This window comes from Pteronotus mesoamericanus, unplaced genomic scaffold (genome assembly GCF_021234165.1).
Source record: "Pteronotus mesoamericanus isolate MK-2021 breed Mesoamerican mustached bat unplaced genomic scaffold, CSHL_Meso_final contig_52, whole genome shotgun sequence".
In the NCBI taxonomy this organism is placed as follows: Eukaryota; Metazoa; Chordata; class Mammalia; order Chiroptera; family Mormoopidae; genus Pteronotus; species Pteronotus mesoamericanus.
In genome coordinates, this window is record NW_026555189.1 from 19,358,203 (window position 1) to 19,382,805 (window position 24,603).

The 24,603-nt window shown below is 57.5% G+C and overlaps 2 protein-coding genes across 3 annotated transcripts; one reads left to right on the plus strand and one right to left on the minus strand.

Moving 5' to 3' along the window:
* Nucleotides 1-4,144: 4,144 nt before the first annotated feature.
* On the minus strand, nt 4,145-15,739 carry USB1 (U6 snRNA biogenesis phosphodiesterase 1). Its single transcript, XM_054579091.1, has 7 exons — nt 15,550-15,739; nt 14,545-14,711; nt 13,428-13,611; nt 10,175-10,228; nt 7,496-7,601; nt 6,195-6,278; nt 4,145-5,085 (listed from the first exon to the last, which is right to left on the minus strand). Exons 1-7 carry the CDS (start codon nt 15,651-15,653, stop codon nt 4,981-4,983), a joined length of 804 nt encoding a protein of 267 aa, XP_054435066.1. The 5' UTR covers nt 15,654-15,739; the 3' UTR covers nt 4,145-4,980.
* A 727-nt stretch (nt 15,740-16,466) lies between these two features.
* Nucleotides 16,467-22,433, plus strand: ZNF319 (zinc finger protein 319). 2 transcript variants are annotated; one of them, XM_054579386.1, is made up of 2 exons: nt 16,467-16,699; nt 18,744-22,433. In XM_054579386.1, the coding sequence occupies exon 2, from the start codon at nt 18,851-18,853 to the stop codon at nt 20,609-20,611; it is 1,761 nt and encodes a 586-aa protein (XP_054435361.1). In that variant the 5' UTR covers nt 16,467-16,699; nt 18,744-18,850; the 3' UTR covers nt 20,612-22,433. The 2 variants fall into 2 exon arrangements, with proteins under 2 accessions (XP_054435361.1, XP_054435360.1); XM_054579385.1 differs by lacking the exon at nt 16,467-16,699 and adding an exon at nt 17,118-18,496 and having other exon boundaries at nt 18,597-22,433.
* Nucleotides 22,434-24,603: the final 2,170 nt, after the last annotated feature.

Sequence of the window (24,603 nt, forward strand, 5' to 3'; positions counted from 1 at the left end):
GTTGCTTTTCATAGGTTCCCCACCTGGGAAGCTGGCCCGCAGCCCAGGCTTGTGCCCTGACAGGGAATCGAACCAGTGACCTTTCAGTTCACAGACCAGCACTCAATCCACTGAGCCACACCAGCCAGGGCTCTTTAGGTTCTTAAAGCATTGTTGGCTAGGATGCTTTCCTGGTCATGGCATAAGGAGTGAGGCAGTCATGGAGAAATGAGGTCCCCACAAGACCTCACCTTCTCAGTTGTCGTTTTCTGTCACCGAGAGGAGAATGTTGAATTGTATAAGCCCTGTCTATGGATACAGGTTTACCTGAAGCTGCAATATGACCCAGATATCAGACACACAGAGAGAGCAGTTGAATTTTGTCTGTAGTCACCTTGTGGCCCTTTCTCCCTCATGGCTTATGAAGGTACACAGTGTCCAGAGGAGCTGTCATAACTGTCAGGACACAGAAGGAGGTTATCTACATATTGGATTAAAGCAGAGCCTCCTGGGAATTTTAATTCCCTCCAGTTGGCCATTAGGGTGTGCGAGAAGTATAAGTAGGAGCCTCTGTAAATCCTTGGGGCATAACAGTCCGTGCATATTGTTGATTATCCCGGGGGAAGGCAAACAGGTATTGGGATTCCTTACAAAGGGGGACCCTAAACCGGGCAGAACAGAAACCAAGGACTGTGGGACGCTGGGTGTTGGGAGGAACAGCAGTCAGGATAGTGTTAGGATTAGGCACCCAGGTAAATCTGGGTGTAACGATTTTATTGATAGATCTCAAGATCTTGGACTAACTCATATCCTTGCTTATTTGGTTTTCCGACAGCCAAGAGGAGAGTAGTGCATGGGCTGTCAGTGGGGATCAGAAATGTTTTGTCTAACAAACCTTGGATAATTGGGCGGAGTCCCTCAAGTCTTCTTGGCTTTGAGTGACATTGAGGAATCGTGGGGAGGGGTGAGCAGACTGGAGACAAAGCTCTAGGTCATCTAGGTCATCTAGGTCGCGCTGGTTGTGGCTATGACCCAATCTGAGTTGTGACACTAAGAACTGTTAAAGAGAACTGGAGTTGGACAGATGTCAGAGCGGTCACGGTGGATTTTCCTCAAAACACCATTGCAATAGGGAGACACTCCAGTATAGCATAGGGTTCAGTTCCAAATAGAACCACAGCAAGTGGGGATTTATGACTGAGGAGCAAATTGCGGTGGGGCGGGGGCGGGGACAGTAGTGAATGGAAAGTCACTCAGACAAGACGCCAGGTCAGGCAGCATCCTGGCTGAAGGCGGGCCAGGGTGGTCGGACCCCGCCCCAGCCCTGGGGGGCAGTGGCGGGGGGGGGGGGCGGGGGATCAGATAACCGACCTGACTTAGTGGGGCTCTAGATAAAACTGGATTCTAGAAGAAAGTACGTGGATGGGCCTTGTTGGGTGGAGGGTGGGGGGGGCGTGGCAGTAGTTTGGTCAAACAAAGGACCTTTGTTGGCACCAGCAATCGGTGGTCACTACCTGGTATGTGACCGAGGGCCCTCCAGGACAGGAAGTTGGGGTTTGCAGACAAGGTTGGGGCAATGTCATCATTTCCACCGACAAACTTTCTCTGTGGGGTCCCTCCTTTGGGAATTGGATTTCTGAATTTTTGGCTTTGAAGTTTCCTTTTGGGAAAGGCATAGGGGACTTTGGAAACGGGCGACAGCATTGTCCCGTTTTAACGGAACGCCTCGCCATCTTTCGCCCTGTCTGTTCCCAATCAGCCACTGTTTTAAGAAATCTGAGTTTAGGGTGCTATCCAGCAAAGAGGGGTGCCTGAGAACTATGAGCGATGCTCTCAGAGGCTACGGTAAGATGAGTTTGGTCCTTGTTTTTCTCCTGGTAGGAATTTCCTCTCTTGGGGTAAATCCTGTGCATCTGAAAGACATGGCATCCCTGTGCCCAGATGCTGAAGTTCCTAGTGATAGGTTCTGGCTCCTACAGGGAGCTCACGTCCATCCATCGCAGGGATCTGGGGTTCTACTGATCCCTGAGGAGACCCAAGGGGCTGAAATGTGCGAACTGTAGCCCTTCAGAGCCAGCCAGCTTTACCCCTTCTCCGCATGTCGCCACGATCATTTCATTAGACCCTAACCTCCCCCACCCGCTTCTCCTCGGAGTCTTTTGAGTGAAAGCCCAGATGCGTCATTTCACAGCACAGCTTCCTTCTGAGACCCTGATGTGGTGTGAGGGGTTGTCCAAACAGTTCTGCATTAGCAGCCCCGCCACGAGGTTCCAGCCGCTGCGGCCCCAGCCCTCGTTTACTGTGCACTCTTGAGCAAGTCATTTCCCTTCTTTGGGTTTGTCTCCTCATTTGCAGAAGGAAGGTTCTGGCTCAGGTAGTGGCTGGGGCCCCTTGTTTGGTCAAGGAAAAGCACTGTGGATGGGAAGCAGGCCCAGGACCCCTGCCCCCACCCCGGGCTGCCCTCCGCTGGCGCTTGGGCTGCTGGTACCAAGACAAGGAATAAACAAACAAGCCGAGGTGATCTCCCCCTTCCCTGGAAACAAAGCTCGGGTGGTCTGGAGAGCGGAGCCCGCGGAGAGCAGAGCGTGCCAGGTGGAAATGGGCCAAAGAGGCCGAGGGATGATCCGCTGAGCATTTCCCTGCCCTGCAGGGAACATCTGAGGACACCGAGGCCAGATGTGTTGATTTTGCACCCTCCCTTGTGTGATAACATCCCCGCAAGGGCCTGTCTTTACTCGGTGAGTCAGGCTGCCTGGGGAGGACCGGCCTGCCCTGATCGTGCCTCTGTCTCCTGAGCGTGTCCGGAGCACATCGCCTCTTAAGGAAGAGCCCCAGCTGCTTCTGCACTGTCAGCGGCACACTCAACGCCGGGGCGCCTGCCAAGCCCCTGCCGCCCAGCCCGGCCCCCGCCCCTCCCCCCAGCGAATCTCCTACTTCCTTCCTCTATCACCACCTTCCATTCTCCAGTGAAGAGCCGGTTATTGATCTTGGCCCGTTGCTCAAAGTTGCCGCACTCTAATTCCATCCACGCCACATCCTTCCCCCTGGGCACCAGGGGTCAGCCCTCGCGGGTTGCGGAGGGTGGTGCTACAGCACACTTGGCCCCCTCCCAGAAAGAGCGAACACCCAAGATGGAGGCTGGTGTCGCTGATGAGGAGAGCCAGGTGGTCTGTGCTCGCAGAGCCTGCCTTGTGGGAGGCTGGCTTCCATCCTGAAATTGGACCATGAAGGGAGTTGGGGGGCTGAGAGGTACAGAGTTGGGCATGGGGCTCCTCCCTGGTGCAGCCTGCCAGTGGCCATCCTCCCGCCCCCTCCCCAGTACGAGCAGCCAGAGGCCTGGAGGAGTCTGATTGGCCCGGCTGTGCAGCTCGGGCCTGGCACAGAGCGGCGTCAGGCGGTGCTGGCGGCACAGCCGGATTGCCGTTCCCTGCATGCCAGGAAGGATGCTCGGCTTCTTCGTCTTCATCTCCAACGTGGCCTCAAAAGCCAGAAGAACCAACTGACGGGTCGGAGTTGAATCAGCAGATCTGTGTGGTGGGGCTGGGGAGCAAGGCACAGCGTGTGACCTCCCAGGACCTTCCGCGCAGCAACCGGGAGCCTGCCTCCCGGAAGCACACAGGTGCGGGAGGCGGAGTGGGAGCCAGGGTGAGGAGCGCCTCGTTCCCTGCCTTTCCCTCAGGCCTGGCCAAGGCAGGATTGAGGTCAGCATGGAGGTGGAGCCTTACCCGATTTCTCACGTGACTTCAGGGTAGTCATTGAACCTGTGTGCAAGTGGAATAATCATTCCTACCTCGTTCACCTTTCGGCAGGGTTATTGGGGAACAGATGACAAGGTCCTACAAGGGGCTTTGAAAATTGTGCTGAGTCTAAATGTCTTACACTGATGAGGAATGAGGGTGGCGACCCCCGCCACACGCCCAGCTCCGGGCTAAATGTGTGTGCAACCTCCGTGGTGTGCAGGCCTGGCCAGCTGGGTGACCCCACCCCAACGTTAACATCTCTAACGGCCACGTTAGCAGTCAAAACGGAGATTCCCGGGGCCCCGGCTGCGAAGCGCACTGACAGGACGGCGTGGAGAAGAGTCATCTTTTCGCCCAGTTGGATAGAAGTCCAAAACAAAATCCAAAATACAAACTAATTTTTATTTGTTGAACATAATTTAAAACTCTAACATGAAACTATCTCTTCATCCATCACCAGTAGTCCGGACGGCAACTGGAGAGGACTGGTCCTTCGCTCTCGTGAGGGCTCAGAGTAGCAGGCCTGTGCAGCCCGGCCCCCGTCCTTGTCCCCTCTGAAGGCCCGCAGGCCAGAGCAGGCTGTTGGGGGCTGTGGAAAGCGAGCCTGGGTTGGGGGGAGGTGCCTCTCAGCCTCTTGGAAAGCTGATGGGAAACCAGAGGTCACAAAGCGTTGGAGGCCTGGCGGAAAGCCACCGGCGAGGCCAAAATGAAACATCTGCTCAAGTCTCCCCAGGCACCTGGCGGGGGGCGAGTGGGATGAAGGAATGGAGAAAACTGCTGCTGAACCTCCAATTAGCACCCTGTACCTTGGCCCTGGAATGGCGTCCGATGGCATAGGAAGAGGTGACACTAGGAATAAAGTGACAAGCCTCAACAAGGGAGGGTGACGGACCCATTGAAGCACCCCGCGTCCTGGCTGGAGCTGGTCGGAGGCCAATGGCATCAGGATGCAAACAGCTGAAGGGGCCGTGGGGGAGCGTGGGGAGGGGCCGCTTGTTGGAGGGACTACAGTGGGGATACTGGCAAGTACGGGTGGGCTCACTGAGTGACCCCATTTTGTGTGCCTTTGTGGAAGAAATCAGACCTAGTACAAGGGAGCCCAGTCTGCCCTCTACTGGTGATCTTTGGGAATGACCACAACGCAGCAGCGCGGGTCCTGCAACCCAAAAGGGCCAGGAGAGAACCCGCCGGCCGGCGGCCTGGACCACCAGGCCTCCCGTGGCTCCTGCGGCGAGTCCTGGGACGAGGAGGGCTTCGGTGCTCACTTCAGAGGCATCGAGAAGAACTTGTTCCCAGACTTGCAGCGGACCTGCTCGGCGTGCATGCGCAGCAGCAGCTCGGCGTCTTCCATCTGGTCCACAGCGTCCTTAAACCGGGAGCCAGGATAGTCGCTTTAGGGGACTCAGGGACCTGGAGGGCGCTGCAGACACATCCAGCCCATGGAAGGCCTTCAGGGGTTAGGCTTGGCCGAAGGAAACCGAAGGCCCACAGGCCCCAGGGCCTGCACTCGGTTATCCCGCCTGATCTGCTCTGCCACCGCGGGAGGTCGGTCCTGCCGTCCCAGTGTTGCAAGGAGGAAATGGCAGCTCAGAGCCCTGGGCTCCAGAATCTAGTAAAACCAGGATTGGGACCTGGTCTGTGGGAGCCCCACACCAGAGGTCTCTGCCCCCTCCGGCATGACCAGGCCAGGGGCAGACGAGGCGGCTTGGTGGTGGTGCGTGGGCCGTGCCTGGCATGCACATTTTGTTTGGTTTGCAAAATGCTTCTTTTTTTTAAAATAGAAATTGGTTGCCAAGATTAGAAAACAGGGAGATTACACATAAACATCTGGATTCCTGGCTTCTCTGGAAAAACAGGAGCGGTAGCAACACAAGCCTGCATTCCTGCGCGGCCACTGTCTCCCTGACCCGAGGGGGTGCAGCAGCCTCCCCATGGCTGGCGGGAAAGCGAAACCTTCACCTACTTACCACGGTACGGGAAAGGCTATGAAGGCGGGTGTTCCTCACCCGGCGCGTCTCACGCATTCCCAACATCGGCCAGGCCCCCATGGGCACCCCAGCCTCTGACCTCCGGGCAAGGGGCTGGGGCTTCTGGGAAGGCCCGCAGCATCGCCTCAGATCAGTGCTCTAGGGCAGTGCTTCTCAAGTTTTATTGTGCACACAGACCCCCAGGGATCTTGTTAAAGTGCAGTTCTGATTTCTTAGGTCTGGGTTGGGGCCTCAGAGTCTGTAGTGTTAATAGGCTCCCAGGTGCTGCTGCTGCTGCTGCTGCTGCTCGTCCAGAGCCGCACTTCCAGGGCCAAGGTGGGGTGGGGGTGGGGGCGGGGGCAGTCTCCTGCCATGTCAGTGATTTCCCCGGGATTCAGGTTTGCACACCTAAACCCCAGGGTAAGTCAGCTCCCCTCGCACCTCCCAACGTCCCCTCGCCCTGGAGTTCGGCGCCCTCCGTGCCCGGCACCCCGCACTGGGACCTCACCTGCAGCTCCCTCAGGCACTGCCCTTCCAGCTGGAGCCGAGCATCACCCACACACCAGGCCAGGCTGACGTGGAAGGAAGGATCCTGCAGGGGAACGGCAGGGCGAAGGTGGTCACCCGTGTGCCATGGCGGGCCCAGGCATCGCAGAGACCTGTGACAGAGCTGTCCCGGCATCCTTGCTGGATCCCTGGACGGCTCCATGGATCCTAGAGCCTCAGTGTGGATCCCGAGTACCCTGAACAGGTAGACGAAATACCCCTGGATTGGTCCTTGTTATGAACTGAACTGTGTCCCCCAAATTCGTATGTTGAAGCCCCAACCTCCAATGTGATGGCATTTGGAGGGGGGGGCCTTTGGGAGACAATTAGGTTTAGAGGAGGCCATGAGGGTGGGGCCCTCGCGATGGGACTCGTGCCTGTGTGAGAAGGGACACCAGAGAGCTTGCTCCCTCCCTCTCCGCACCATGCGAGGTCACAGTGAGAAGACGACCGCCTACAAGGAAGGGGGAGACCATGCTCACACCTGGCCCTTGGACTTCTGGCTTCCAGAACTGTGAGAAAACAAATTGCGTTGCCTACGCCCCTCAGCCTACGATATTTTGTGACGGTGGCCCAAGTCTGAGACAGTCCTGTCCTCAGGGGCTTTCCTATGCGCATCGTAGTGCGTCACTAACTCTGGGACACACAGTCTATTCTCTGATCTAAGACATTTCAACAGATGACGGACTTTTTAAGATGAACAAAAACCAAAATGTCTAAAATTATGAGCAAACGATAAATTGTCTCCATTCAAATTCATACTTATATACCTCTCGGCATGGTTTAAAAGGAATGTATCAGGCAAAACCAATGGCCCTTTAATACCCTGACACTCAGCTTGGAGTCTGAGTAGCCTTGCGGGGCGCGGGGCAAGGTGCGGGAAAGTATGTCCAGCTACACCCTTTGCGCTGCCAGTTTTACTAAAGAGTACTGGGGAAAACTGCTTCTTAAAAAAATGTAAAAATAGACATGAAAACAATACGGAGTAGAAGGCACACCTCTTGCGCACACTTAAAGTGCATAAAAATGAATTCTAAGAAGCTCTAAGAGATGTCAGACTTTGGCTGGGTTGCGTCTGACCGCACCTCAGGCCTCTCCACTCTCCAGGGATGGAGTGTGTCCTCTGAAGGGTGGCATTTGGGACACTTGCCAGGGGAAAATTCTGGAGGGCTCTCCAGTTTGCCTCTGAGTAAAGGCTGGCTTTCCTCACGATATGGCTGGGCCACCGGAGAAGAAAAGGCCCCGCCCAGAGCTGCTCATTACCTGGTAGAAAGGGGTGAGGTCGAATTCCTCCATGACCCTGTCTACCTCTGAGACCAGGTCCAGGAACTGGGCGTGCCCGGAGGTGACCTCGAGCCCGAGAAAGGTCCTGGCGGGAGACAGAAGTGGAGACGCAGCCTCTGAGAACACGAACCGCCTGTGATGGGGCAGAGGACAGGACAGACAGAAAGCCGAGCACGCTGGGCCGTGAGTGCTTTCTCACCCGTCTCCGGGCAGTTCGCTCTCCTGCTCTCCGAGCGGCTCCTTCGCCCTCCCCCGCTCTGTCTGGAAACCTTCCTTCCTTCCTTAACCCTGACCGCTCACCGCCCCTTCCTCCCCAGGGTCCAGTAACAGTTGCAGGAGCACTCCTATCTGTCACGGCCCAGGCTGCACACCCCGAAGCCCCTACACCCGTCTCTCCACCATGACTTTGGAGTCTGGCCCCTTCTCGAGGGCTTGGCTCGGAAGCGCCGGCTACACTCCCATCGACACTCCTACATGCTCTCTCTCATCTTTCATTTTTTAAATTTATTATTTATTTTTAGAGAGGGGGGAAGGGAGGGAGAAAGAGAGGAAAACACCAATGTGAGAAACATTGATCAGTTGCTTCTCCTACATGCCCAGCGTATGTGCCCAGACCAGGACCGAACCTGCAACCCACAACCCAGGCACATGTGCCCTGACTGGGAACTGAGCCGGCGACCTTTGGCTTGCAGGACAACACCCAACCAACTGAGCCACACTGGGCAGGGCCTCTCTCACATCTTTAAACCCTCCTTGGAACCCACATCTTCAGCCAGCCTCCCCTCCATTCTGAGTAAAACTTCTTTTAGACGAACTGTCTACGTTCACAGTCTCTAATTCCTCACCTTCCATTCTCCGCCGACTTGGTCGGGAACTGCTCATTCGAGCTGCCATGGAGCTTCCCATTCGAATCCGATGGATACTTCTCTGTCCCTGTCTTGGCTGCTCAGCAGTATCTGACACCGCTGACGCCTCCCTCCCTGAAACCCTTTTCCCTCCTGGCTTCCCAGACACCGGACCCTATACAGTCCTGGCTTGATCCCCGCTCTGGCCTCCTTGCGTCTCCCTTGCCCCCCTCTCTTCTTTCCAACCCCTCCACGGCCAAGGGCGGCAGAGGTCCGCCCTCAGTGCACGGACCTGTTCCATCTGCACTCTCCCAGCAGTCCGATCGCGCCCAGCCCCGCTTTAAATACCACACAGGCGCCTGGCTCCCCAATGTCTACCTGCAGCTGGCCCCTCCTGCACAATACAACTGTGTATGTGACAGCTCCACAGCGGGTGGGTGGTTAATAGGCAGCAAAATCTCACGGGCATAGAGCAGAACTTTAGATTTGCTTCCCACTGGTGTTTCCCATCACAGAAAATGGGGCCATTATCTACCCAGCTTTTCCAACTCCAAACCTGGGAACCGACTTTGAGTCTTCCCCTTATTTTGCACAGATCCACCCCATGGGTACTTCCAGTTGGTCCCATCTCCAGTATTGGGAATGTGGCGATTTCTTGGCTTTTCACTCCCCTCTCCCAATCCAGGCTGCCACCGGCCCCTCACCCGGACAGCGACACCTGCCTCCGCTGTTCTCCCCGCGTCTGCCCTGCTTCCTACCCCTCCCCTCTGCTCAGTAGCCACAGACACGATCTAGTCAGGCTGACATTTACAGCATAGATCGCATCCTGTGTCTCCTTTGTCCACATCCCTCCGATGGCTTCCGTTACACCGAAAACCCAAACTCCTTCCCTTGACCTTGAGGGTGCTGCTTGAGCTGAGCCTGCCCAACTCGTCACTTAGCACCCTCGCACCTGCTCCCCGGCTTCCACGTCACTGGCCTCCTCGGACTTGCCACGCTCCTCCCTGCCTCAGGGCCGCTTCCTGTGCCGTGTCCTCTGCTGAGAAGTTCTCGCAGCAGCTCCTCCTCAGGTCGCCAGCACATGCCACCGCCCCGGGACTTCCCTCGTGCCCTCCTTGGCCATCTGCTCCTGACTCTGATTTCACATTATAGTTACGAGCGATCTCTTTTGCTTTATTATCTGTCTCCCCTGCAGAACGTGAGGTCCCTCCCGGCAGGGACCATGCGACCTTGTCACTCTGACTCTGGGCGCTGAATGACTGTGAGCAGCAGAGACGGAAAGAATGAATGAGCCCTCCTCTCGGAAGCGCTCGGGGAAGGCAGCTCAGGGACTGGGTCAAGATAGGGAGGCCTGCTTTGAAGCTGTGATAATGACGATTTCTTTCTTCTTATGCTCATCAAAAACTTGTTTGGCTCATTTGAGCCTCACAAGGGCCCAGGGACGACTGTTCCAAGGACAGGCATGTGAGGGCGTAGACCCGGAAGGTCACAGAGGTGAAGATATGAGCTACATGTTAAATTGGGGACAGAGCTGGGCAGGAACCCAGGTTTTTTTTAGTTGCAGGCTGTTTTGAATATGCCAAGATGCTTTCTCTAACCTAATCCACCGCCGCCCCCCGCCCCTGCTGCATGTTCTTCTATTATTTCTCTTAAAGAAAGGTTCACAGTTGGGAACAACTGCCTTTGTAGTCATAGAGTTGGTTAAAACACAAACAAATGAATAACTGACAGACAAGGCCAGAGGCAAAGCAAGCCCTCAATCTTTACTCTGAAGAATCTTCTGGAAATGACAGGGCCCATGGGGAAGACCCACCTGGTTTTCTCTTGATTGGTGTAAATCTTTACCTGGTTGGCAGTAAAGCAGAATCTGAAGTTTAAAAGAAAAGACCACATTTCAGGAAGAAGGAAAAAAATCAGAAAAAAAAAAACTGATATAAAAAAATAGCACTTTGAAAATATAGTTAACTCATTTCACACTTAGTATTGTCACCCTACTATACAGGTGTTAAGTGGAGCCCTAAAATATTAGAGCTTGACAAAGCCTCAAATAATCACCCAGTTCGAGTAACACATAGTTTCACTCAGACGCCAGCAAAAACTGTACTTTATTAATAGCTCTTCATTCCATTAAACAATTTGAGACTACCTCAACTTACTGACAGGAAGTGAGAAAGTGTCATTTATCAAGTAGGGGATAATAGATCACTTAAGGGACAATTTGTTCTTTGCAGTTTTAAAAAAGACAATTCTCGCCCAGTCTAAGCAATGACAAGAACATTCCCCGTGAGCCAGGCACTATAATTACGTGCATTTTAGACACGAAAACTGAAGTCGGCAAGGCTGAATTTGATAAGCCACAGTTTGAACCTCAGCCTGCCGGGTTCCAAAGTCCTTGCTCTCACCTACGATGCCTTCGTGGGTGTCTGTTGGTGGGAAAGTGGGGCAGAAACACCCACCCACCCACCACGCAGATCAGTGACTCAGGGACCGTCAGCTGCAGCCAGGTGAGTGCTTTGACTTTGGCTGGCTCCCGCCGCATCCTCTGGGACACTAGGAGACCCCGGAGGGCCCAGCTGGCTTGCTGTCCCTCGTGGGCTAACTTGGCCAATCCCATTACAGGAGACGATTGTTTCACAGCCTCCTGGCCAAGGTCCCACCCCATCTGAGGGAACGCAACACCCCAGCGTCTGCGTAGAAACTTTTGGCTACTCTGTCAGCCCCCCGCCTCCCAGTGCATCCCTTTTGGGGAAAATGTCCGGGATAATGGAACCAGCAGGAGCTTGGTTAAATGCAGAGGTTAGGAAGGTTCTGCAAGGTGCCTGACAAACATTCGGGAGTGGATGTTGAATGTTTTTGCCCAGTATGATGGTTAATTTGATGTGTCAACTTGATTGGGCTAAGAGATACCCAGAGAGCTGGCAAAACATTCTCTCTGAGTGTGTCTGTGAGGGTATTTCTGCAAGAGAGCAGCATCTGAATTGCCAGACTGGGTAAGGCAGACGGCCCTCCCCTGTGCGGTGGGCATCACGGGCTGAAGCAGAACAGAAAGGTGGAGGGAGGGCGAATTCTCTCTCTGCTTGAGGTGAGACGTCCACCTTCGCCTGCCCTGGGAGTCCAGTTTCGGCTCCTTAGGCTTCCAGGCTAAGAGGGGACTCACGCCATCAGTCTCCCCAACCCGTGCCCCTAATTCTCAGGCCTTTGAACGCGGGACTGAATTTACCTCGCTGGCTTTCCTGGTTCTCCACCTCGCAGGCGGCAGACAGTGGGACTTTTTGACCATAACTGCAGGGGCCAATTCCTAGAATAAATCTCCTCCTCTCTCTCTCTCCCTCTATCTCTATGTGTGCCCTGTGGGTCCTGTTTCTCTGGAGAACCCTACTACAGATTTTGGCTGAGAGTGTTTCTGAGGAGGAGAATTTTAAGGATGAGTTTTCTGAATTGGTTCGGGTCTTTCTGGAATTGTGGAGGGCCTGTTAGTTAAGTCAGACCAACCAAAGTCATTCCTGCGACATTTGCTGAAGCTATTAGAAAAGAGAGCTGTCCTTCAGGGCTGTAGGTGGACAGCCTTGAGATGCTGGTGGCCCTCGTTTTTGTCGTGAGAACGAAGCCCACACAGACAGGGGCAGAGCTGAGAGGTGGCGAGAGGCAGGTGCCACCTGATATCTGACCACCCCAACCCACTCATGCATGAAGCCCGTGCTACCTCTAAACTTCTTAGTTACACCAGCCTGTAGAAATTTTTTCTCAGTTTAAGCCACGTTGGGGTGGATTTCTGGCACCATCGAGAGAGTCCTAGCCCTGGCTGGTGTGGCTCAGTGGATCGAGTGCTTGCCTGTGAACCAAAAGGCTACGGATTCAATTCCTGACTGGGGCAAATACCTGGGTTGCAGGCCAGGTCCCCAGGTGTGGGCGTGCAAGAGGCAGCCGATAGATGTTTCTCCCCTTCTCTTTCTCCCTCCATTCCCCTCTCTCTAAAAATAAATACATAAAATTTTAAAGAGAGAAAGAGAGGCTTCTGATATACATGTGATTCAATAAATTTGGTAGTGACAATTAAAAAAAAGGTGGCAGGGGCTGCATTAGATGGCGAGATGAGTTTTAGTCCTCGTTCTCTGGCTGACCGAATGGGGGCAGATCCTTTCCTCCTGTCCCCTCGGAAGGGGTCAAACTCAATGCGCAGCTCTCCAGCTGGCGGAGTAGCTCTGTGGGCCTCAGGCTTCCTGAACTGTGGGCGGGGCTCTGACTAGAAGATGCTGTTTCTCTCCCTCTCACATCCTGCACATCTGGGCTTTCGTGTAACACCTCACTTGAAGAAAGGGTTCTGCTGATAAAACCACGTGGGTGGCTTCTTAGGCTTCATCTAGAACAACATCAGAGGATCCAGAGGAGGAATTCTGGGCTCTCTCTGGCTGCTTGAGCATTTAATGTATGTCCAACTGATGCCTACAGTGAGCAAAGCACCTGCAAAAAAGGTGGGGTCATTCAGAGAGGAGCTACATTCCTGGGCCGACAGGAACTTTGGCTCCCAAGGGACATGGGACTGGCTGGCTATGAGGATGAGTGAAACAAGCGCCAGGGCGTAAACAGCCGCGGGATGGGAGATCCCCGGGACTGAGGGCTGCTGGGAGAAGCTCCAACTGGGAGAGCAAGGAAGGAGCAGGGCTTTGAGCTGGCCCAGCCGAGAAGGAAAGGCACTGCTGGTAGAAAGAAGATGTATGAAATGGTTAAGGGAAAAAAAGCCCTCGGCTGGCAGATAAAACCAGAAGTGGCATCCAGTCCAGATCCTTTGCCAAGGGCCATGCTGAGGGCACGCATGACCTCATTTCACTCCCCCAGGCCCCTACCACACGTTCCGTGACCGGCACACAGGGGCTTATGCGGCGGGCCTAGGTCGCACAGGGTGAGGTGTAGAGCAGGCGGCTCCGGACGTTCTAACCTTTAAGTCTGGCCTGCTTGCTGGGGTGAGACACCCTCCCCCCCACCACATGCCCAGGGCAGCTCAGGACAGGAAGAGGAGCCTTGGAGGGGAGGGCGATGAGGGACAGCAGGGAGCACGTGGCACTCACCTGTGACGGGAGGCCACGCGGTCCTTCAGGGCCTGCACGAAGGGAAGGATCCAGTGATGCCGCAGAACCACACTCTGGGACAGGCTGAGGTGGAAGGCCTCCATCCTCACCAGCCGGGGGACGTACTTCTGGGCGCGGGGCAGCAGTTCGTCAAGCAGGTCCAGGAACTCCTCCCCGGCTTCATCTGGAGGGGACAGCGAAGAGGGTGGGCCACTCTTAGCCAGAGCAGCATGGCTGCGTGAAGAAGCCCAGAAGGCAAAGGCCTTTTTCACTCTGGGTTTTAGGAGAAAATTACCTTGACAGCAGCTTATGTCTATGTACTTTAATAATATTTTAATACATATTTCTGATGATAGAAGTAACACACATATGCTCACTGTAAATAATTAAAGTAAAAAAGATCCAGTGTGTTACTCAATCTGCCCAAACGCCCTGCTGGGAGGCAGCACAGAGAATCACTGCCATCCTGCCGATGCGGAAACGGGCTCCAAGAGTTTATGTGACTTAACACTAAATAATAATACGAGCCACCGCTGACTCGGTGTATTGTGCTGGGAACTTGCCTTAGATTATCGGATCTAATCTTCACAGAAGTCCCAGAGGATAGGCATTCCTGTCATCCCCATTTCAGAAGTGAGGAAACTGAGAAATCCAGTAACTTACAAAAAGGCACCTAGAGTCGGGGGTCATGAAGCAAGGACTGACCTGGGAGGTAGCACTTATTATTTTCTGCCTGTCACTCACTTCCTAGGGTGGGAGTGGGACTAGAACCCAGCACACCCAAGGCCCTCTTAGAAATCAGGTGCCAGCTGCAGCTGCACCCTGGGATGGCCTTGACACGCTGCCCTCAGCCTCCCTTGCTCACCTCCTCATGGGCAGAGAGGACACTATCCTATACTAGGGCTACTAAAAATGATTCCAGGCAATGATTTGACAACTGAAACTAAGTTGACAGAAAAATCCCCCAATTCTTGAGCCTTGTTGTCTCTGCTGAGTCAGTCTTTCCCGCAGCAACGTCAGAGGCTTCTGGCTTCTTCCTCCTGGTGGGACTCAGCGTCTCCCATCAAGAGGCACCTATCGGCCTCAGCCACTTGCCTTTCATACATCACTCACTCACACGGCACGTAGACGTGGGTGGCCCAGTTGCCCCGCTCGTGGGGAAAGGTGCGCACACGGCCCCCATGTTTTGCGCTGTCATCTTCAGGCCTTTCATCAGTGCCTGCGAACATGTGCAGCACACTGTCCGGAACTGGCAGCCGCTGGCTGGGAAGGGGGCTCTGGCCACTGCAAGGGAAGGAAAGAAAATGAGCACATGTATCCTCTGAGCATCCTCTGCCTCCGTACACACAGTGGAAGTTGTAACCCCTTGTACAGGGTGGGTGACTCTGTATCTATTTCCCACCAGCTTCAAGGTAACTACAAGGCTCCTTCCCCAGTACTGTCTCATTGGGGTCCAGGAATGACTCCGAGAGGCAGACCTTGGGTGGTTCAGCGGTCACCTTCCTTAGAGGGACAGGCCTGAGCTGGAGTAGCAGCACTTCCTAGCTCTGCGGCCTTGGGCCAGTCATATGCCCTCTGTGGGCCTCAGTTTCCCCATCTGTAACGTACACTTCTACCTGACGCTGCTATTGAGAGATCAACTGAGATACTGCTTGAAAAGCACACGGCAAGCCCCAGGTCTAGCACTTAAGAATCGAGGCTCCATGACAAGACGTAGATAGTTTTGTTCACTGCTGAGTCCCCAGTCCCCGGAGTGGGTGCTCAATGAATATTTATTGAATGAATGAAAAAACTCTCCAGCGCTTTAGCTATTCCTCTGCAACTGTGTTAAATGAGGAATCGGACCTAGGGCGGTACAGTGACGCGCGCCAGGAGAGAGCCAGTGGCAGAGGCTGATCCGAACCCAGGTTTCTTGCCTCCGAACCCTGGCCCAGCTGGGGGTGAGAAGCACTCCGGGGCTCTGTCCAGGGGTATCCCCTGGAACCCCCCCTCCCTCATGCCCCTTCTCCTTCCCTGCCTAGACGCCCCCCCCCCCCAGCCGCCGCGCCGTCCCACCCTTCCGCGACACTCCGGGTCTCGCGTTAACCCGCACCCTCCCCAGAAAGGCTCCTTCGCTCCTCACCGAGGGCGGCGTCCAGCCCCCGGCAGGGCCTGAGCCCCGGCTTCGACCTCATCCTCATCGTCCGAGCCGCTGCTGCTGTAGCCCACCAAGGGAGCCGCGCTCATGGGATCTCCTCGGCCACAACCGGGCGGACCAGCAAGCAGCCGCACCCGGCACCCGGAATTCCGCGGCGCCGGAAATGCTCGCCGGGGGCGGGGCCTGTGTTAGCACCGCCTCTGGGCGGGGCCTGGGGCGGGCCCGGGGGTACCCGGCGAAGACTACCACCCACCGAGACTGCCACTCGTTGCTTGTTTCGGGCAACCCGGGTACTGCGGTGCCCCGAGACTCCAGCGCCCATTTCACAGATCATCTGGGGCTCGGTCTGCAGCTACCGGGACCAGACCTCCCAGCTACGGACGGTCCCTAAGTCAGCGCGCAGCGCACTAGACAGAGCGGAGATCCCTGCCCTTCGGAAGTCCCGGAGCCCCCTATTCAAGCCGGCCCAAAGTCGGAGCTCCGGGCCCCCTGCCCTTAGAGCAAGCTGAGCAGTTAGCGGCTGGTCCGTTCCGGAAGACCAGAGGGTCGGAGGCCCCTCCTCTCAGGTGCAGGGGTCGCGCCGGGAGCCGGGTCCTGGGAGCGCCCACCCCTAAGGCTGAGCAGGGTGGTCGGAAGCGGAGTCCCCTCCCTGAGTCTGCTGAGGCGTGCGGGCCGAGCGAAGGGAAAGCCGCCCCACGCTTCCGGGCTGTTCGGCCCGGCCCGGTCCGGCCCGGCCGGGCCTCGGGGTCCCCGGCAGGGGGCGGCCTCGCTCCGCACAGTCCGCCCTTCCCGCAGCCGCCGCCGCCCGGCTGCCGCTCCTCCTCCGGCCCCGCCTCCCTGGCCCCCGCGCGCCCGCCTGTCCTCCGATCTCCGCAAGGCCGTCGGTCGGTCCGCCCGCCCTCCTGGCGCTCCTCCTCCCCGAACCGCTATCCCGGCCGCGCTCGTCGCTTCCTCGGTTCCGGCCGCCGCTAGCCCGTTCCCCGCCCCCGGGCCGGCCGCAGCCGCTACGCGAGGCCGGGGATTGGCAGAGCGCGTAGGCCGCGCCTTGGCCGACCGAGCCGGAATAAAGGGGCGGTGGAGAGAGCAGCGGGTCGCCACTCGCCTCGCGCCCGACGCCGCGGGCGGCCTGGAGCAGGTGAGCGGCTGGGCGCCCGGGGCCGAGTCTGGGGGCTACTCCCGCGCCCGCCGCACCCCTTCCCCAGCCGGCCCGGCCGTCCCCACTACCCTCCGGCCCGACCCGGCGGCCTCTGAGCTCCTGGGCGGCCCAGGCCGGCCTCGAGGCGCAGCCGCTTCCCGGGCCCGGCCTGCGGCCCCGGGGCCAGAGCTTGGACTGCAGCGGCCTGGCCATACCCAGTGAGGGCTGACAGGAGGCAGCTGAGCTGGAGCGGCGGGCAGCGCAGGTGGGGAGGTGATGGGCTTTCATTCGGTTTCCCAGAGAGGAGGAAGAGCTGGGGTGGGGCGCAGGTGTGGGCCTCCCCTTGCTTCCCTGCCCTAGTCTCTCTGCGGAGTGATCCGAGAGGCCTCATGGCTGCACCTTCCTGGAGTGGGTGGGCAGTAGAGCTGGGAGCCCCGGGCCAGGGACCTTATGTTTGGCAGCCATTCATGCTGGAGAAAACAGTTGTGTTGGTGCAGCCTAACCTACACCGCCGTCGGAGTAGCCCGCTTCCCTCTTTTCTGGGGAGGCTTTGGCACCTGCTTGCTCATGCAACCTGCTGCCTTCACCCAAAGCAACAGCTTCTTTCTTTCTTCCCGGAAGATGCGGAGGATGACAGCTTTTAGCAGAACAGTTAGAGGCCAGACTGGCCTGTGAAGGCACCCCCTTCCTTCTCCTCTTTCCCTCAGGAGGAAACTTAGAAACTTTTCAGTGTGAGAGACAGAGGAACTGGGAACCTGAAAGTGGGTTATATCGAATTCTAAAAGTTCCTCCCTCTCGCTGTCATTACCTTATGCTGCCACAAAGTGGTGAGTTAGAGATTTGCCTGGGCTGGGTGGTCTTTACCTTCCATGATTACTCGGAAAGTTACAGATGAGGAGCGAGGGAACAGGATTATCTCGGGAAAGGTGATGAGGAGCAGTGCTCTGTGGTTAGCAGATCACTCCCCGCAGGGCAGAGGCAGGCTCACCATCGCTTTCATCTTCCTGCAGGCCTTGACAGTCAGATCAGAGGATTTAGCACTTTTTTGGTGTTCTGGGAGATTGCTAGAGTGGGGAAGTTCTGCTGTAGCTACGGAAGCTGGGTGGGGCTGTGGACCTATCATTCATCCCCCATCATGCATTGGCTCAGGCCCCTGCAGGACCCTCCGACGTGCGTGTGGAGAGAGAGAGCAGGCACAGGAGGGCTGGAGAGCCTGGGGGATAGCTGAGAGGGATGTGAAGGTTTTTGAGATGGTCTTTTTGTTCCATGCAGTTGTTTTAAATGTTGACTGATGGAGGCTGTTTGCTGTTGGGCCCTCAGGTCTGGGAGGCCTGGCCTCTCCGACCCAGCAGGCTGTTCTCCTGAGCAGTGGTGTCCTGAGTTGAGATCAGGGCTGCGATGGGAGAGGAGCTGTCTGGCCTCGGGGGGGCCTCAGCCAGAGCCTTTCTGCTTCTGTCTGTCTTGTATATATTGGGCTTCCAACTAAGAATCTGTTTGCAAAAAAAGTTATGCTGCTAAAATTTTTGTTTTGGACACCATGGTGCAAACGGGTCGGTCTTGTGTTGGAGCATGAGCAGAGTTTGTGACTTTTTTGTATTGTGGGCAGAGCACCCCAACCTCTTGCCTGTGAGGCAGCTGATTTAAAAGGGTTGGCAGTACTCGGGAGGCTGGGACACCCAGGCCCAGGTGGGGTGGAGACCGCCACCATCCCTTTGCAGGAGGAGCTGAGATGCCAGCAGACTTCACTGGCAGTGAAGGGAGCAGACCTCCCAGCCTTGAGCCCCTCTCCCTTTCCAGGTGAGGTTTATGTCAATGTGGCACGGGCAGGTGGAATAGGGACAGGAGGGCCCTGCTGTGTGTCCCAGATTCAGTCTCACAGTTTCTCTCTTCTCTACAGAACCCGTCATCGGGGAAGGCAGAGCCTCCCTGGCATTGTTGGCACCCTGCCTCGAAGAGCCCCCTGTCCTGTAGGCAGAGCCTTGTAGTCTGTCTTGGTTAATGACTTGGGCCATCTGACCAGTCCCTCTTCTGTGCCTTGTCTCAGGTCCTTGTCCGTCCCTGATCCCGGGCAGCTTCTCTCTCTGGGTTGGGTCATCTTAATCAGGGAAACTGAAGCCATTACTCTCCAAACCCTGTTTCATCTTCCCAAGCATGTCGGAAAGCTGGCAGCAGCCGCCACAGACACAGCCGCAGCAGCCGCAGCCACCGCAGCCTCAGCATCACGCAGAACCGCCGCCAGCCCTAGCCGAGCACTCGCTGCCTCCGGGCACGGCTGAGAACCCCCTGGGCTGTGCCGTCTATGGCATCCTCCTGCAGCCCGACCCGGGCCTACAGCCCCCACAGCATGAGCCCCTGCAGGCAGCAGGTGAGCCGGGCCCCAAGTGTGGTGTGTGTGGTCACGACCTGGCGCACCTGTCTAGCCCGCATGAGCACCAGTGCCTGGCGGGCCACGACCGTTCTTTCCAGTGCACACAGTGTCTCAAGATCTTCCACCAGGCTACTGACCTGCTGGAGCACCAGTGTGTGCAGGCCGAGCAGAAGCCTTTTGTCTGTGGCGTCTGCAAGATGGGCTTCTCGCTGCTCACCTCGCTGGCTCAGCACCACAGTGCCCACAGCGGCACCGGTGGCCTGGTGAAATGTTCCATCTGTGAGAAGACCTACAAGCCTGGCGAGGCGGCCGAGCCAGCGGCCACTGCTGCCCCCTCGCTGCCCCCAGCGCCCCCACCACCGCCTGCTGTCACCCCTGCTGAACAGGCCGAGAAGCCGTACAGTTGCCCCATCTGCCAGAAGCCCTTCAAGCACCTGTCGGAGCTCTCGCGGCATGAGCGGATCCACACAGGTGAGAAGCCGTACAAGTGCACACTGTGCGACAAGAGCTTCAGCCAGTCGTCACACCTAGTGCACCACAAGCGCACACACAGCTCTGAGCGGCCCTACAAGTGCTCGGTCTGTGAGAAGACCTTCAAGCACCGCTCCCACCTGGTGCGCCACATGTATGCGCACTCGGGCGAGCACCACCTGTTCCGCTGCAACGTGTGCGAGCTGCACTTCAAGGAGTCGTCGGAGCTGCTGCAGCACCCATGCACGCCCAGCGGCGAGCGGCCGTTCCGCTGCGGCGAGTGCCAGAAGGCCTTCAAGCGGCCATCGGACCTGCGGCAGCACGAGCGCACACACAGCGCCGAGCGGCCCTTCAAGTGCGACCTGTGTCCCATGGGCTTCAAGCAGCAGTACGCACTGATGCGGCACCGGCGCACGCACAAGACCGAGGAGCCCTTCAAGTGCGGTCTGTGCGAGAAGGGCTTCGGGCAGCCCAGCCACCTGCTCTACCACCAGCACGTGCACACCCTCGAGACCCTCTTCAAGTGCCCTGTGTGCCAGAAGGGCTTCGACCAGTCGGCCGAGCTGCTGCGGCACAAGTGCCTGCCGGGCACAACTGAGCGGCCCTTCAAGTGCCCGGTGTGCAACAAGGCCTACAAGCGGGCGTCGGCCCTGCAGAAGCACCAGCTGGCCCACTGCTCCCCAGCCGAGAAGCCCTTGCGTTGCACCCTGTGCGAGCGCCGCTTCTTCTCGTCCTCAGAGTTCGTGCAGCACCGCTGCGACCCAGCTCGTGAGAAGCCACTCAAGTGCCCGGACTGCGAGAAGCGCTTCAAATACGCGTCAGACCTGCAGCGGCACCGGCGTGTGCACACCGGTGAGAAGCCCTACAAGTGCCCCAACTGCGACAAGGCCTTTAAGCAACGCGAGCATCTCAACAAGCACCAGGGCGTGCACGCCCGTGAGCAGCAGTTCAAGTGTGTGTGGTGTGGCGAGCGCTTCCTGGACGTGGCCCTGCTGCAGGAGCACAGCGCGCAACACAGCGCTGCGGCCGCTGCAGCTGAGGGCGCCTACCAGGTAGCTGCCTGCCTGCCCTGAGTCCCTGCCGCGGCCCCCACCAGGCCGGGTCCAGCCTCCTTGTACGGAGGCTCCCCCCACAGCGCCGTGTTCAGAGTCCCTGGGCATGAGGACAGGAGAGCACTGGGCAGGTGGAAGGGCCTGGCACGCCTGGCACCTGCCTGGAGGTGGGGGAGCCAGATTGCCATGGTTCTACAAACCTCTTTCCCATTATAGGATTCGTTTTCCTGAGAGCCATCCACCTCCCTTGCCTTTGGGAGCCTGGAACCAGACTGGAAGTCAGGTGGCCTCTCTCCACCCCAAGGAGGGGTTGGTGCCAGCCCAATCTTCCCAAACCCTTTAGCCTAATTAGAAACCAGGTGGTTAGGAAAGAGAAGGTCATGGTAGGGTCTGGGGGAAGGGCTGGACTCCAAAGGCGGGCTGGGTGTAGGGTATCCCCCTTTGAGTTGCTGTCTGCGGGAGAAGGCCGGCTTCGTGGTGTAGTCTCGGGTACCAGGAGGGCACGCCGGGAGCCACAGGCCTGCCTGCTGCGGCCAGGGGTGAGGCATCCTCCGGGCTTCTGACGGGGGTGTGAGAGAGGGCTGCGCACCTGTGGGCTGGCTCTGCCTGGAGCGCAGTCAGCGTAGCCAGAAGGGAGAAGGCAGAGAAGTTCTCCAGGGAGAACACTCAGCCTGGGACAGTGCCCAGGTCAGTGCTGTCCAGAGGGAAAGGAGGAAGGGCGGCCTTTGCAAGGAGGTCTAATACTGATGTTTTGGAAGTGCCCCTCCCACTTTTGCAGCAGGGCTCCAGGCTCTGGTGGGGAAAGTGCTCTCAGCCACGCTGAATGAACTGCAGTGTGAAAAAGGCGGATTGTTAGACAGCCTGGTACTCGGGAGGAAGCCGGGCCAAGCCAGTGGTTGTGAAGGAGTGTTCTCCGCCTTGAATTGTGCGAACCAAAGTGTCAAGGGTGGGGCCTCAGTCAGCTCCCAGCCCTCTTCAGGGCCAAGACCGTCCTGTGTACCCAGGGTGGGGTAGGTGAGAGGACTGTGTGAATGGCCTCCAATGGCGCAAAGCCCTCCCAGCCCATGGGAGCCCTCCCCCATCAGGCTCGCTGCTGGCCCGGCCCCCGGCGATGCCCCGGGTGACATCCAGCTCTTCCCAAGGCCGAGAGCTCTCCCTTGGGCCCTGCTGGTATCTCCCATGTCTCTGGCTTCCCACAGGGCTTGTCCAGCCGAGGGTGTTGGCGCAGGGAGCAGGCAGAGAAGGGCGATGCTAAGGAAATCAGTAGGCAGGTGGAGTCCAGCGATGTCACTGGACGTCCGAGGCCTTGGGGAGGTCCAGAGGACCTTTATTATCCAAGTGATTATATTGACCCCAGTTTTGCCCTCGCCCCCTTCCAGCCCCTTCCCTGGTTGTGGGCCTTAGAGAAGACTTGACTTAGTGCAGCAAGGACCCCGAAGAGCAGGGAGCCCCACCTTGTCCTGCTCTCCCCTACACAGGTCTGAAAAGGGCACGCGATCTCCATCTGACGGGTTCCCTGGGGCTTCCCTGACCCCCCCGCGCCCCAGAGGGGCTGGCCCATCCAGCCCCTCAGGGCTAGCTCTCAGCCACAGCTCCTCAAAGACATTGATTCCAGGCTGACAACAGTCCCAATTGCTAATTTTTTATTTTCATTTTGCTTTCTAAAGCAGTTGTTACACTATTCATAACATTGTATAGTTTAATTTCATGCCATTTTGGATCTTCTATAAAAATGTGAGAATTTGGGTTTTTAAAAAGAATGACTCCATTTTAGATAGCCCCTTTTGATGTTAATATATAGTGAGTCCAATGTATGCTTTAGAAGTAAAGACATTGACCATCACAGACGAAAGCCCTGCGTGTTCTGGTCGTTCTTCCACAGGGCACAGCGGGTCGCGGAGTGGGGAGAGCTGGGCAGGCCAGGGTGCAGGCGTGAGCTTGGGGCACGGGCTGGGTTCAGATCCTGATTGTTGAAAGTTCAGTTTGTGTGACTCTAGGCAAGTCAGTGTGGGAACTCCCAGTGGCCTCATCTGTAAAATGGGGAGGTTAACCCTTCCTTTGCTTGGCTGCTGTGAGAATTAAATGGACAGGTGTAGGGAGGCCCTGGTGGGGAAGCTGTGAAGACGCTGAGAGTGCCGGCCGCGGACACCTCAGAAATGGCCCTGCAGCCTGCTGACCTCCTTCGGGTTTAACCGTGGCCCCCGCAAAGGGAGCTGGGCTGTGAGGGGTCAGCAGCTGACGAAGGTCAGAAGCCGGAGCCGGGAGCCGGGCCTGGTAAGCGTGGGAGTCTGCTCAGGGCCTGCCTGGGGCAGCAGTGGGGCCCGCCAGGCCCTGGCCCGGAGGGTGGCCTGCTCTCGCCCGCTGCCACTCGCCCTGTGGCACAGCGACCCCCCGCATGCCCAGCCCAGCTGCCTGCCCTCTCAGCCCTCCTCCTACACTCCCCTGCGGTACCCCGTCCTTGTCTCCGGGCCGGCAGGCCAACTGCACCTCGGCCTCCTTCCGCTTCTCACAGGCAAGAGTGGGGCTGGGGAGAGGGAGAAACAGCCTCCCCAGCTCTGGGCATCTGAGGGCCGGTGGAGGACGGCCAGCAGGGACACCCTGTCCTGGGGGTGGGGGCGACGGCTAAGGGTAGAAAGTCAAAGAGGACAGGGAGCTGCCCATGATGCCGGGGCTCAAAAATGGGGGCAAAAGGCTTAGTGGAATGGCCGGGGGACCCCAGATATGCTCCGGACCCCACACTTACCCCTCTGCGTGTGGCAAGGGGAGGCCCTGCCCTTGAGGAGCTGTGAGACTCTTTCCTGCAGGCGGCCACCGCTCAGCCAAGGGGGTTCCCAGGGCTCTTTGCAGCTGTGCCAGGTCTGGCTTCCCTTCTTGCTGAGTGACCTCAGCTCATTGGGACGCCTGGAAAGCACTGGCGTGTGTTTGGGGCTTTACGGCCTCCGGTTGCCCCTCCTGAGTGGTCTGCGTGGGTAGGGGCAGCCCTGGCGGGGGATGGCTGAGCTCACATGGAGCCTGCAATGACCTTTTCTTTTTTTGTCGTCTTCTTCCCCTCACTCAGCAGTGAGTCCCCACAGCTCCCCCTTGGCCCTCAGCCTCCGCACTCCAGCCTGGGCCCCAACCAGGGCCGTGAGTGGAACCCTGGCCTGGGAGCCCGGATGCTCTGTTTCAAGTCCTACCCCTTGGTAACAAGTGATGCAGGCATGTCTCTGCCCCTCAGTTCTCCATCTGGAGCACAGGCCTTGATCCCTGATCTCTGGGTGCTTAGAGCCCTGAGGCTCTGATTCTGGGAAGGTGACCGCATCCACCTGTGGCTCCCGTTCCCTGCCTTATCTTTCCTGGCCCCCCGCCTGCTGCCGTCCCGTTTCAGTCCGGTCTCTCTTGGTTGTGACAGGAACCGCACAAACGCGTAAGCAGCTGCGCAGTGCGCCTGGCCACACCCGGGTACCTCTCTCCCCTGTCCCTTGCCCGAAGCGGCTCTCTTCTCTTCGAACACAGCATTTTCATGGGGGAAACCTCAGACATTGTGACTAGTGCCATCTTCTTTAGTCTCTGGGCAATCCTTCCCTTTGCCCCAACCACTGACAGTGTGACAAAAGGATGGTCCCTTGGCATGAGGGGTGACACTGGGATGACAGCCAGAGCTGGGTGGAGCGAGAGGGAGGTGCTGACAGAGGTCTGACGCCTTAGCGGTCTGGTCCCTGGCAGCTGTGGGAGGCGGCGCTGCTCTGGGTGAGGGCGGGGGGCACTCTCTCAGGTTCCACGAGGTCAGGTAGCCAGGGCAGGACAGGCACCAAAGACCACTTCCCTTGGGAGCCCATCCTCCTGGCAGCTGTGTCAGCGGTGTGGCTGGCTCTGCTCGGCCCTGCAGGAGCACAGCGGGAGGGTACCCTGTGCTGGGGTGGAGCTCAGGAACCACGGTGGCAGTGGCGTGGTGGTGTGGGTAAGAGCGCTCCAGCCCGAACTGGCTAGTGTCCTGTCCTGCCTCTGCCGCTCATCAGTGACAAGGCGCTGGG